This window comes from Salmo salar, chromosome ssa08, assembly GCF_905237065.1.
Source record: "Salmo salar chromosome ssa08, Ssal_v3.1, whole genome shotgun sequence".
Lineage (NCBI taxonomy): Eukaryota > Metazoa > Chordata > Actinopteri > Salmoniformes > Salmonidae > Salmo > Salmo salar.
Window position 1 is genome coordinate 3,217,197 of NC_059449.1, and position 15,213 is coordinate 3,232,409.

At 42.8% G+C, this 15,213-nt stretch overlaps 1 protein-coding gene across 2 annotated transcripts in view; it reads right to left on the minus strand.

Annotated features, from left to right (window-relative positions):
- Positions 1 to 15,213, minus strand: part of LOC106609934 (catenin alpha-2) — a 756,904-nt gene that overhangs the window by 707,427 nt on the left and 34,264 nt on the right. The window contains exons 1-2 of one of the 2 annotated variants that reach the window (XM_045722644.1): positions 12,643 to 12,779; positions 9,631 to 9,737 (exon numbers count right to left, since the gene is read on the minus strand). In XM_045722644.1, the coding sequence (XP_045578600.1) occupies positions 9,631 to 9,732 (102 nt within the window). In that variant the 5' untranslated portion in view covers positions 9,733 to 9,737; positions 12,643 to 12,779. Of the gene's footprint in view, positions 1 to 9,630; positions 9,738 to 12,642; positions 12,780 to 15,213 lie in introns of those variants that run through there. The other variant, XM_045722643.1, reaches the window with a different exon arrangement.

Sequence of the window (15,213 nt, forward strand, 5' to 3'; positions counted from 1 at the left end):
ATTGCACTACTGTGGGTCCTGGTCAAAATAGTGCACTATATAGGGAATAGGGTGCCATTTGGGATATATCCCACAGTCACTACCAATTAGGACCATAGTGGCCCAGTACTGACCTGTGTGATGTGTGGGAGAAGTTGAAGCACAGAATGGAATAGAACACGATTGTGTTGTATCTCTATGATCTGAAGGTCCACCAGGGGCTAATTAGTTTAAACTAATACAGTACTGACTCTTTCTTAATACAAGCCCTCTCTTCCACCTTCTCTCTCTCCCTCTCTACTCTCCGTCTCCCCTTCTTTTCCTCCCTCCCTCCCTCCCTCCTCTTACATGGAAAGTGTGTACTCACTGAGATAATTATAATTTCCCAGTCAGAGACACCTGACGCTTGCCTGCCCAACAACAAAGACTTGCGGGGGAACTCACACTACACACAACCTCACAATCTCGCCAATTCAATGGGCATCATGTCTGAGGATTCACACGTTCACCCATGATCCCAGATTATAGAAAATAACGAGCCTGGCTAAAATAACACAGAGAGAGATCAGCATTACTGCATGTTCAAGTTGCTCTAATTAAAGCTACAATCTGGAATCTGGGAAACATATTCTAAACTATTATGTGGATGTCAGGGACTGTGTGTCTTTGCATCTACACTGTATAACAAATCTAGTTGTTTGAACTAATTATTATTAAGTAACTGGTTCCACAGCCATTTTTTTTTTTACTCAACTTTTCGGTCCAAGTGTTACTGGAACAAAAAAAATGTGTTGGCCCAAACTTAGCTCCAACTTGAGAAAAAAACATATGCAAAAGTGCAGTCAACTTAACATTGTGTTTGCTTAAATTGTCTCATATGTTCATTCAACTAACTAAAAAAGTATGTGGAACTAGTTACACACACACCCAGTGCTTGTAACATATAATGTTTTAAATTTATATATTTGACACACATGCGTATGAGCGTGACTGTGTGTGTGCATGTGTGACTGTGTGTGTGTGTGTGTGTGTGTTTGTGTGTATGTGTGTGAGACTATAAATAAACTGGACAGTGGAGTCAGTATGTCACATCATCGGGCCCTTTTGTCACGTCCTGACCAGTATAAGGGGTTATTTGTTATTGTAGTTTGGTCAGGACGTGGCAGGGGTGTGTTTGTTTTGTGTTGTCGGGGTTTTTGGGTAGCAATTTCTATGTTTAGTTTATTGTTTTGACCTTCAATTGGAGGCAGCTGTTCCTCGTTGCCTCTAATTGAAGGTCCTATTTAGTAGGGGTGTTTTTCATGGGGTTTTTGTGGGTAGTTGTTTCTAGTTTAGCTGTGTGCCTGACAGGACTGTTTTCGTCGTTCTTTTTGTTCAGTGTTCATTTATTTAATAAAGAAGAAAATGAGCATTCACGTACCCGCTGCATTTTGGTCCAATTCCTACGACGGTCGTGACACCTTTAAAAGGTAGCATCATAGCCTTGGGAGGGCTGCAGCCTACCCTACCCAAGAAAGTTACCCCAACAATCTACAGCAAAGGCTTTGTAATTCATTGAAAACATTGTATGTTAAAAGCAATGTGTGTGTGTCTGTGTAACTAGTTCCTCAGCCTTTTTTAGGTAAGATTCCCAAATAATAATTGGAGCCAACTATTTGTATTTAGTTCATTCATATGAATGAACATTTGAGACAATTTCAGCAAACACTTTATTTTGAGTGCATTTTTTTTTTTGCATTGCATTTGTTTTGTAAAGATGGAGCCATGTTTGGGCCTCCATTTTGTTTTCAGGTAACATTTGGACTGAAAAGTTGAGTAAACTAAAAAAGTCGGTATAACCAGTTACTCAATAATAATTAGCTGAAACAACTAGATTTTATTTTACAGTGTAGAACGCTGCCTATCAATTTGAGAGGGGTTATATTTCCCTAGCCCCATCACTCCACTTCATACCAAAACTATCAGGAATCAAGGTAAGACCCAGATGCAGGCACGTCGAATTGACAATGGTTTAATGTTCCAACTGGGGCAGGCAATAGACACGTCAAGGCAGGCAGGGGTCAGTAAACCAGAGGTGGGGCAACGGTACAGGACGGCAGGCAGGCTCAGGGTAGGCAGAGGTCAATAATCCAGAGGTGGGGCAAAAGTACAGGTTGGCAGGCAAGCTCAGGGGCAGGCAGAGTGGTCAGGCAGGCGAGCTCAGAGTCAGGACAGGCAAGGGTCAAAACCAGGAGGGCGAGAAAAAGAGAGACTGGGGAAAAGCAGGAGCTGAGACACAAACACGCTGGTTGACTTGACAAACAAGACGAACTGGCAACGTACAAACAGAGAACACAGGTATGAATACACAGGGGATAATAGGGAAGATGGGTGACACCTGGAGGGGGTAGAGACAATCACAAGGACAGGTGAAAATGATCAGGGTGTGACAAAAACAAGTGACGCTGCTGGCGTTCTTCTGATAAACAAATCCCAGACTAACTTTAAAGAAACAACAGGAATCATTCCATCGTAGTAGCAGTAATATACAGATTATTCTATTCATGGAATTGAATAATTGAATTGTGTTTCTGTGTGTGACAGCGTAATTCATATTTCACATTATGTTCGTAAAACTCTTGGGTTATGCAGGGGGACTCAAATGGATTGTAATTGCCGAGAGGTTCAGGTATGGGCGACAAAGGTAAATGAATGATCACACACACAAAAGTAATTATTTAGTTGTGACTTTCCTTTAGTCCTCCTAGGGACTAAATAATAATAATAACAACATTTTGTACGCAATGGAACAAACATTGTTTGCTACACTTTAATATAAAGGCTAATATAATCATGCTATCACTTATGTGTGTGTGTATGAGAATAGCTGTTTAGATGGGGTTCAATCTCTGTCTGCATAATTCTGGATTCATTCACAATGGAATGCAATATAATAATAGGATAATATGATAATGATAAATAGCCTGTGTGTGTGTCACTGTTTATACGGCGTTCACTCACTGTCTAGGATTCATTTAATTCTGGATTAATAAACCCTTCATTAAGGGTTAACCAAACTCAATTTGCATCGGCAGGTTAAATTTGTCAACCGCTGCCTGTAAATGGATATCTTATTAAAACGAGGAAGAAACGCATCTCCCCTTACAGATGTAGGATCTCCATTTCAGCCAGTTTGCTAGAGCAAGAAAACAATCCTGCAGCAACAGGAATAGTGAATTATTATGTCGGTTGGTGCAATGTTTTGTAAGGGAAAATCACGTCTGAAATTTCAAAGGAGGAAATTGCAAATTTAAACCAGAAATACACTACAAGTGGCAGGAAAGCTATCCTGCAACAGGGTGATCAAACGAAGATCCTACATCTGCATGTGAGTCTGCAGGAAACAAAGCCAAACACAAAGAAAAAGATCCCCGCTTAGGAGAAATAAGGACACATTGGCCTACACATGCAGGTACACAAATCAACAACAAAAAAAAGAAGCTATCACACAGACATGCAAAGTACATGCAAACACCAACCACAGTTCCAAAGCACAGTTCACACACACAAGTGTGGGTCTCCATTAGTCTATATATCCTATCGAAGCCAAGCCCTCATCCACTTCTCATATCAGTCTGCAAGCCCTTGCTGTGTTTACTAGGAGGAGCAGCTCGGCCATCGCACGGCCGTACCAATTACCTACAGGACGTGTCAGAGGCGAGGGGCTAGAGTCAGCACAGGGACAGACAGACAGGGACTAATGAAACAGGCTGGATGGAAAGTCCTTTGATGTCACACGAGCACGTACACACGCAGACACACGCACGCAAAAACGCACTGCTCTAAGCAGAGGGTTACGCCACCGCACAGCCTTGTCACACTCCGTGTACCACACACAGAGAGCGTGCATGCACTGTCGAGTAACAGCACAACTTGGCCTTTATTTGTTTTCTAACAGAAAACATGCTGGATGGAGCGGGAGGTAGAGAGGGAGAGAGGGAGAGAGGTAGAGAGACCAGGCTGAAGGGAATGAGGTACTCGTTTACTACGGACAAAGACGGACACTCCCAGTCATCAACAAGCAGAGACAAAGTCACGACCTTGTTGCTCTGCCAAACCACACCACATGTCCACCTCGTAAATCACATTCATTATACCTCACTCCAAAAGCCAAAACGGGGGCAGTGGCCTACAATATGCAGCCTCAGTTTAATCTTGATACAGAGTTACAGACCTGACAGAATAGTGTAGAGGCCTAGGACATGAGATGGGCCTAGTTAGATAGCATGAAAATAGGTATGGTGTATAGGTTCAGTTTATACCAGAGATAAATATAGACTGTATGCTGACAAATGAGGACAGAAGAGCACAGAGCATAGCTCAGTCTACACTTTTCTTTCATATCCAGTCTCAAACAGAGTTCTGCTGTTTGGACAGTGTGTTTGGGATGAGTTAGCTTAGGAACTGCAAACTGTAAAACGGCTGTCATGGGCCTAGTCTGGAGAGACTCAGACACCCGGAGGACTGTGCCCAAAACAGATAAGGCAAGGAAGCAGAACCGCACCATCACTGATCAGACGTGACAGGGTCGTGATCCAGACCGTGCGTGCACGAGCACGAGCGTGAACTCACACCCCCACACACACACACACTTCTCTCTCTCTTCCTCAGAGAGGTAACAGACCCTTCCACAGTGGCTGAGGTGGACAAAAAGGGCATCCGTGCTCAAGCATGACTCCCACCGGCCTTTCCCCTGGCTAGCCGAGGAGGAGCTGAACCCTTTGGATCCCTGTGTGCTCCTGGGTGGCAGCACCACTTGGTTACCCACAGAGATGAGCCTGACGTGTGTGTGTGTGTGAGAGAGAGAGAGGAGAGAGAGAGAGAGAGAGAGAGACTGTGACTAGCTGTCTCTGATTAAACTAGCGCTCCTCGCTAGCTAGCAACAGGCTGAGCCAACTCATCCCTGTCAATGCCATTCTAAATCTATTCACAAAGACAATGTTCATCTATCCACGCATTGATTTCAGTCATTCAATTAACTTCACCTGCCTGAGATTGAAGCCCAGAGAAAATATTATTGAATGTATTCAAGTCAAGGGAATGTGAATACACGGCGAGTGGCACTTGAATATCAACACCGAAGTTTCTTGAAGGTCGAAGTTGCAGACGGCCGAAGATAATCGAATGTGAAGTGCGTGCAGTCTCTCAGACAAAAGATGAATCAGAATTAGTTCTAAAGTTGAATCACTGGTAAAGCTTTAGAAGTCTACGTTGGACTGAGTGCTACCGACTGTTGGAGACCATAACATTTGAAAAAGCTGGAATTTTGGCAGCACTTGACTTCACAGGCCTTGAGAGTGATTTCAGATCACTTTGTTGATGCAACTACAGTAAAGAAGGCTAATAAACAATTATGGTAACAACCCTAAACTAGCCCAAACATGGAAACTGTCTTAAACTAGCCCAAACATGGAAACTGTCTTAAACTAGCCCAAACATGGAAACTGTCTTAAAACTAGCCCAAACATGGAAACTGTCTTAAAACCAGCCCAAACATGGAAACTGTCTTAAAACCAGCCCAAACATGGAAACTGTCTTAAAACCAGCCCAAACATGGAAACTGTCTTAAACTAGCCCAAACATGGAAACTGTCTTAAACTAGCCCAAACATGGAAACTGTCTTAAAACCAGCCCAAACATGGAAACTGTCTTAAAACCAGCCCAAACATGGAAACTGTCTTAAAACCAGCCCAAACATGGAAACTGTCTTAAAACCAGCCCAAACATGGAAACTGTCTTAAACTAGCCCAAACATGGAAACTGTCTTAAACTAGCCCAAACATGGAAACTGTCTTAAAACCAGCCCAAACATGGAAACTGTCTTAAAACCAGCCCAAACATGGAAACTGTCTTAAAACCAGCCCAAACATGGAAACTGTCTTAAAACCAGCCCAAACATGGAAACTGTCTTAAAACCTGTTGGGGCTAGGGGGCAGTACTTGCACGGCCGGATAAAAAAACGTACCCGATTTAAACTGGTTACTACTCTTGCCCAGAAACGAGAATATGCATATAATTAGTAGATTTGGATAGAAAACACTCTAAAGTTTCTAAAACTGTTTGAATGGTGTCTGAGTATAACAGAACTCATATGGCAGGCCAAAACCTGAGTAGATTCCATACAGGAAGTGCCTTGTCTGACAATTTCTTGTCCTTCTGTTGCATCTCTATCGAAAATACAGCATCTCTGCTGTAACGTGACATTTTCTAAGGCTTCCATTGGCTCTCAGAAGGCGCCAGAAAGTGGAATGACGTGTCTCCTGTCTCTGGGCGAAGAACAGCAGGATAATTTGTGAGTGGTCAGGCTGGGAACAGTGACACTGGAGATGCGCGTTCATGAGAATTCTCCATTGTTTTCTTTCAGCCTTTGAATGAATACAACGTCGCCCAGTTGGAATATTATCGCTATTTTACGAGAAAAATAGCATAAAAATTGATTTTAAACAGCGTTTGACATGCTTCGAAGTACGGTAATAGAATATTTTGAATTTTTTGGTCACGAAATGCGCTCACGCGTCACCCTTCGGATAGAGACCTGAACGCACGAACAAAAGGGAGCTATTTGAATATAACTATGGATTATTTGGAACCAAAACAACATTTGTTGTTGAAGTAGAAGTCCTGGGAGTGCATTCTGACGAAGAACAGCAAAGGTAATCCAATTTTTCTAATAGTAATTCTGAGTTTAGTGAGCACCAAACTTGGTGGGTGTCGAATTAGCTAGCCATGATGGCCGAGCTATCTACTCAGAATATTGCAAAATGTGCTTTCGCCGAAAATCTATTTTAAAATCTGCCACCGCAATTGCATAAAGGAGTTCTGTATCTATAATTCTTAAAATAATTGTTATGTATTTTGTGAACGTTAATCGTGAGTAATTTAGTAAATTCACCGGAAGTTTTCGGTGGGTATGCTAGTTCTGAACATCACATGCTAATGTAAAAAGCTGTTTTTTGATATAAATATGAACTTGATTGAACAAAACATGCATGTATTGTATAACATAATGTCCTAGGAGTGTCATCTGATGAAGATCATCAAAGGTTAGTGCTGCATTTAGCTGTGGTTTTGGTTTTTGTGACATATATGCTTGCTTTGAAAATGGCTGTATGATTATTTTGGGCAGGGTACTCTCCTGACATAATCTAATGTTTTGCTTTCGCTGTAAAGCCTTTTTGAAATCGGACAATGTGGTTAGATTAACGAGAGTCTTGTCTTTAAAATGGTGTAAAATAGTCATATGTTTGAGAAATTGAAGTTATAGCATTTTTGAGGTATTTGTATTTCGCGCCACGCGATTCCACTGGCTGTTGACTAGGTGAGTTAAACTATCCCAAACATGGAAACTGTCTTAAACTATCCCAAACATGGAAACTAGTACATCCATCTGCCTTCCTCACTAAACTGTCAACCCAAAATAGGCTGTGTACCTGTAGATATATCTACTGTCTGTGTAGACACCAACACAGCCAATACAAGCCAAAAACATTCTCTCATCTCTCCTTTACCCTCCTTTACTTCTTCCCACGCTACTCATCTTTGCTCCTCCATTCTCTTTCCCTCTGTTTCCCTTTCCTCTTTTCTCGTTGAAACGGCATGGTACAGATAAGACAACCGCTTGATAGATAATCGTCACTGGCCGTGACAAAAAAAAGGTCACATTTCATTTTTTTTTTATTATATCATGCCTGGCAAATATAAAACTGGGCGGAAGAGTTGGAAACACAATGGAAAAAAAGTGCCTGAAATGAACCAAATCAATCACACAGGCTTTGCCTTAGAGTAAGTGTTTCCCCTCCTCTTTCTCATCTATTTAAAATCAAATCTCTGTTGTCTCCCTTCGAGCTGTGATTTAGCGTTTCCCACTGCTGCACTCTTTGGAGACAGGCTGCCTTCATGAACTATGTGGTCATGTAATAAAATGAAGTATAACATTTTCATATTTTATTCTAGACTGTTGAGGTGCAGTATAAGGACCCAGGCTATCTGACTAAGAGAAACAGCAGGCTGCATGACCAGGCAACTTCAGTCAAATGAATAGAAAGCTAAAGCTCCAGTGCTGGGTGACCAGGCAAGAGAAATAACAGGCTGCTGTTCCAATGTTGGACTCGGTGTCAGTCGGAGCAGTATGGGAGAGACAAGGTGTCAGTTTAAAGAAAGAAAGAAAGAAAGAAAGAAAGAAAGAAAGAAAGAAAGAAAGAAAGAAAGAAAGAAAGAGCTGTCCAAGGTGGAAGCCTTCTCCCTCACACGCAGAGAGAGAAAGAGGACACTCCCACTGTTCATAAACACACACTAATGTCTCTCTCATCCACAAATAGGCTAGACAAACAAAAGCTGACTCATCTCTGTCTCTGTCTCACACAAACACACACACTGCTCAGAGCAGTGTGTGTGTGGTGGTGTATTATCTCTGTTCCAATCAGTGTGGTATCTGCCATGTGACTTCCAGTGGGGGGGCCTCCTGTGGGAAGCACAGCCCTCAGCCACATCACGTTCTGCTGACCAAGCACTAGCAACACTGACTGTGTGTGTGTGAGTGTGTGTGTGTGTACGTGCGTGCGTGCGTGTGTTAGACAGGGGAGTGGGGTTGCAATACAATGTTAACCAATGAACTGCCGGTGACGTTCAACTCTCCTTGCCATCATCACCACAAATCAACCAGCATATACACACTAGGACCACAAATGAAGTGTCGTTTGACAAGCAACCAATTGCTACACAGCACAACAAGCTACAGGTTCTGGTTCGTCCAGGGATGCCAGAACCATCCGTCACTAACCCAGAAATAAACTCAACAGCAAAGATTAAAGAGAACAGAAATGATGCTTGATACAACGGCGCAGGCCGAAGCCGGCAAGAAGAGTAGAATCGATACTTCCAAAACTCTCAAGGGGAAGCTGGAGTAAAGGGGTTGTAGAGAAAAGTACAAGGTTAAACAGTAAGTCTAGCAGTTTCAAAACAGATACGGACAGTGTGTGTGTATGCTGCTACCTGCTGCCTGCCATGAAGCTGCAGGTTTATCAAAGCTTTCTTAGAGAAGTGGTTGCTAAGCAACCTAGTTCCTGGGGAATGCCTCTGTGGAAAGAAAAACTTTTGTCTTTTGAACCCTTTTCTATACGGAATCTCTCTTCCTGCTAGTCATTCCAGCGTGTTGTCAGCTTTGTTATCAGCTAGAACCAGCGAGTGTGAGTTCGGCTGGGTTTGATCCCAAGTCTCCTGTGCAACACAAGACTGTGTTAGCCCAAAGAGCTAAAGCCTAGGCTGCAGCCCAGGCAAGGTTACGCATCACATGATCGTCGTTCGCCGAACCACCTCTGTTAAAACTGTCTCTCACTGGTTGGTCCAACCCCAGTATAGCTTCGATTTTATAACCAGTGACTTTATTACCAGTAAAACCAGAAAAGCATCCTACCTTGTCGTTAGCTATCACCAGTGAGTAAGTGACCAGCTGGGTTTAAACCTAGGTCTCCGGCCCACCGCAAGACAGGTGAAGCCCAGGCTACATTTTAGGCAGCATGGTAATTCATCACGCGACCGCGGTTCGCTGAACCACCTCCGTTACCCCCAACGACTGTGTTAGCCTGGTGAGCTAAAGCCTCTGTGTGTCCCTACCTGTGTGACCAGGGGCTCCAGCAGCCGCTCCACGGTCAGGGTGCGGATCTCCAGACTCTTGGGGTCCCATTTCAACAGGATGGGGGACGTAGCGGTGGTCATGGTCTCTGGCGGAGGAACAAACAGAGAGACAAGTTAGAAGAACACGAGAGAGAGAGAGACAGAGACAGAGAAAGACAGAGAGAGACAGAGAGAGACAGAGAGAGACAGTATAAGCGTGTTATTTCCGCGGCGAGGCATATTTCAAAAATGTCAAAGAATGCCCCGTTTATGTCTCCCTCTAGTCCTAGGCAGTGACACTTCATGCACCATAAACAGTAGTTTAAAAGAGGGATGCATTAGAGAGTGTTCAACTTAATGGAGGAATTTGGTGGAGTTGCTTTAGAGCGTAATGTTTCTTTTCTGATGGGGAGAGACATAAACCAATTTCAGACAGAGGAGACTAGTGAGATGGTGGCAAGCGCCTCAAAACACACTTGAAAGAGACACAAATCAACTCTACCCCGGTTCAGCCAATCTGCAATCCTGGGCATGGACCAGAGAGTCTCTGCCATAGCCACGGGAAGTTGTTTTGGGATGGGGACGCTGCGATTTAGCAACAAATACAAAAAATGCCCGCGTTGAAAACAGGACAAGCAGACCCAGTGCAATACTTTTGTGTTTACCAGCATTTATAACTCAAGTCTGATAATTATCTGTACAAAACAGCTAAACGGATATCTGTGGAATATATAAAACACTTGCTTGACATATGTTTTCTAGTTTGAGATACATTGCAAATAGAACTTCTTTCTATGTGATAACTGAAATGGTCTATTCATTCCTTTTCCATTCGAGTAGACTCTTATCCAGAGCAGTTTACAGTAGTGTGTGCATACATTGCCCTCCATGGGAATCAAATCCACAACCCTAGCATTGCAAGCACCATGCTCTACCAACTGAGCCATGTCATCACACCACAAGCCACTTGATGTCTCAATGTACTCTTACTGTATTGGTCATTGTTTTTCTTCATGGTAATGGAAAGTCTACAGGTACAAACCTAGACGAGCAGCTTATGTACAATAAAGTAATGTACATTTACATTGAGTGGTTTGTAAGGATGCTAAATTAATACTGCAGAAAAAGTGGTTGTTTTCCATGTTATTAGATCAAGAAAAGAAAAAAAGATTTAATTTGATGTTTAACTTTGAACCTTTTGATGTAAATGTTTGAGGACAGGGTTTTGTTCTTTTAGAATGACAGGGCAACAATTCTTACAATCCCAACTATTGAATCCTGCAAGATACTGTTGTTAATTATACAAACTACCTTTTTTTTGACAAAGCAAGACGCTGAAAATAAATTCTTGCCCACACTACAGAGGTCTATGTCAGTCTGCTAATACAAGTAAAGGGCCAGTGCACTACTTTAGTGAAAAAAATGAATTTAAATTAAGAAAAAAATCTGGCTGTCACGACTTCCGCCGAAGTCGGCTCCTCTCCTTGTTCGGGCGGCGTTCGGCGGTCGACGTCACCGGCTTTCTAGCCATCGCCACTACATTTTTCCATTTGTTTTGTCTTGTTCCCTGCACACCTGGTTTTCATTTCCTAATCACACTGCATGTATTTATTCCTCTGTTCCCCTCCATGTCTTTGTGTGAAATTGTAATTGTTACATGTTTCGTGTGTACGCGCTAGGCTGGGTTTTTTTCCCGTATTTTCCGTGGTGTTTCACGAAGGTTGTTTATTGTAACATTTGCTCATTTGTTGGGACTGTTTCGCGCCTTGCACTTTATCCTTTGGCTGGAGGTTTTGACGCAGAGGCGTCTGTCTGTTTTATTGCCTCTACCCAAATAAAGTGTGCGCCTGTTCACAACTCTCTGCTCTCCTGCACTTGACTTCTCCACCAGTAGCGCTCCGTGACACTGGCAAAAGCCCACTGATTGGTTTAAAGGGTTACTACACCACTCACATCTCCACCAGTGGAGGCTGCTGAGGGGAAGACAGCTCATAATAACGTCTGGAACAGAGCCATGTATTTGATCTATTTGATACCATTCCGCTTCATCACCACGAGCCCATTCTCCCCAATTAAGGTGCCACCAGCCTCCTGTGATCTCAACAGTTAAAAGATTCACATTAAAGACATTTCCATGTTAACTACAATGGAACAGTCTGTACTGAGATTCTTTAATGATGTTGTGTTGAAGTGTTTTATTAAGGCTTGAATGTGATTCAGGGACACCTCGCACTGTTTTGCCTCCTGCCTTCAAACCTGATTGTCATTCAGAAGAGTGTGTTGGCCTAGATTTGTCTCTCAGTCTCTACCATTCCATTCGGCGGGACCGAGAGCGAGCGAGTGGGATTCTGATAACTAAAAACATATGTGGGTACAAAGCTTGAGCAGTGGCTTTCAAGAGAATGGCTAATATATGCAGGTGAGTCTCTGATTAAAAGGCGGAGACACAGGCAAGGATCCATTTGGAAATATCATATATTATATATATATATATATATATATATATATATATGAGAGTTCTGTCTGAAAAATACAGCAGTTTGGCTGAGGTGAGAAGTACGGAACTAAGTGGAATTCCAATGATCACCATTGAAAAAACCCTTAGGAGTATATAGCTGAGGCGAGGTGAGAAGTACCACTCACATTTAAATGAAGTCTAATTCAAATCGGTTCTATTAACAAATTACTGCACATTATGTCTGAAAGTTCAGATGTGCCAAAAAAGAAAAAAATGAAGAAAAAAAAAGAGTTGAATTTACATAACTATCTATTGAAGCTCGCGTAGCCTAATTGGTTATAATAAGCTACCTATAATTTCGATGAGTACTACCACGCTATGCACACACATGCGGGCGTGGCCGTGCGCACACGCACACACGCACACGCGCGCACGCACGCACGCACGCACACACACACACACACACACTGAGGAAGAGTCTAAACGCTGACATATGCTTGTGTAGAGGCCTGCTTCTATAGACTATACTATTGTCAGTAGGGGATCTGACTCACTGGGGTTATTTGAGGTCGATAGAGTCCACAGCAGAAGGATGGAGGGGGGCGGAGGAGGGCTGCCATTGCCATGGGGACGTGAAGCTAAACAACACTCCAGTTCAACGTTGCCAGCTGGGGCATGTGGGGGGGTCCAGTGCCTCTGGCTGGTGCAATACTAGCCTAAATTAGGAATATTTCAAATGATATATTATATATTATCAAATGAACAAGAAACACATTTTATAATCTGCATTGTAAAAAGCCTAATAGAGTGGCTCTTCCAACACAGAAAGAAGAGTTATCAAAGTAAAGCATTTATTTTGAAATGTCGTTGTAACTGCCAAAAATACCTGTAGGCCTTTACAAACTCCTGGAACGAAACCAAAAAACAAGTGTCCTTTGCAGTGAGGATGAGTTCAGACAGACTGCACACACACACACACACACACACACACACACACACACACACACACACACACACACACACACACACAGCAGTATAAAGTGTGCCCTCGCTGACATTTCTCTGACATTCGCTGACATTTGTGGAACAAACAGCAGAAGTACTGTATGTTTACAGCCGGGGAGAGGTTCATTAGGTGAAGCTAACTTAGAGCAAATGAATGCACTCACTCCTCCAGACGACTTTTCCCCAACCGTCGATGTTCACGTACCCGCAAAGATATATTTTTTTGTTGTTGTATTGGATGGTCCCCCCCACCCCACCTAGTTCTCTACTAGCTTAGAACAACCCATGTAATAATTGATAGTACAGGGAACCCCAAAAGCAGGAGAAAATAAGAAATAGAGAACAAACGACAAGACCAGGAATGTATTTTTCCCTGACAATTATCAGCTGGCAGCCAAAACAGAGCAAGCAGAGTGACAATCAGTGTGACGCAAATGCCTCTAATTGCAAACTATGTCATTGATCAACTATGAAAATACACCGGAAAAGAAAATACCAATGTGGAAGTAGCATTGCATTATAGCACACACAATCTACTTGCTACTCAACAGACATCACTCAAATCTTGTCCTCGACTCCCATCGCAACATTTCATACAGATAGACACATTCAAGTACAACTTACTACCGTGGAAGACAATGGACAATAATCATATGCCCTTCTGTGTAATTACGGACGGCTTTGGAAACTTAGGAAACGTCAAGGGGGCATATTTCTTTCTCTCCGTCTCCAGAAATACCCAGGAGGACAGGAAGAGCAGAGAGGAAGAGAAAAGTACGTGTAGCTTACACAACTGTTGACGCATGGCAACAGCGAAAGAGAGTGGAGGTTGCCGACGGTTCCGTCCCAAAATCCTCCGTCCTCTATTCCAAATATAGTGCATTACGTTTGACCAGGGCCCTGGCTCTGGTTAAAAGTAGTGCACTATATAGGGAACAGGGTGCCATTTTGGGACGCACACGTAGCCTAGGATACACAATGCGCGACTTTGAAGTCATATCTAATGCTTGACTATGAGGTCTATATTAAATAATGAAAGAGGCTGCTATGAGATGGTATGAAAAGCTATGAAGTGAACAAAGGATTGAGTTGGAGATTGTGTTAAGCTAAAATAAGTAATTGAAGTTGTTCAGGTGAACTAAGGATGTACACCGAACAAAACTATAAATGAAACATGCATCAGTTTCAACGATTTTACTTAGTTACAGTTCATATAAGGAAATCAGTCAAATTAAATTAATTAGGTCCCCTCTCTATGGATTTCTCATGACTGGGTATCGGCACAGCCATGGGTGGGCCTGGGAGAGCATAGGCCCACCTACTTGGGAGCCAGGCCCAGCCAATCAGAATGGGTTTTTCCCCACAAAAGGGCATTATTACAGACAGAAATATTCCTCTGTTTCATCAGATGTCCGGGTGGCCGGTCTCAGACGATCCCGCAGGTGAGGAAGCTGGATGTGGAGGTCCTGGGCGTGGTTACATGTGGTATGCGGTTGTGAGGTCGGTTGGACATACTGCCAAATTCTCTAAAACAACGTTAGAGGCCGGTTATGATAGATAAATGAACATAAAATTATCTGACAACAGATCTGGTGGACATTCCTGCAGTCAGCATGCCAATTGCACACTCCTTCAAATCTTAAGACATCTGTGGCATTGTGTTGTGTGACAAACCGGCACATTTTAGAGTGGCCTTTTATTGTCCTCAGCACAAGGTGCACCAGTGTAATGATCATGCTGTTTAATAAGATTCCTGATATGCCACACCTGTCAGGTGGATGGATTATCTCGGCAGAGTAGGAATGCTCACTAAAAGGGATATAAACAATTTTGTGCCCAAAATTTGAGAGAAATAAACTTGTGCGTATGGAACATTTCTGGGATATTTTATTTCACTTTACATGTTGCGTTTATATTTTTGTTCAGTATATTTTATCTCTGGGCCCTAGGAGGTCTACGGTAGTCTTTTCTACAGAGTCTATCTACTGGATATATTCTTGTAAATTGATACCAGTAAAATGAACAGTACAAAAAAATCTAAGAAACACACACACACAAACAGGCACATAACCCCTCCCCGCCACACACACAAACAGGCTCAGACCCCCCCCCCCCCCACA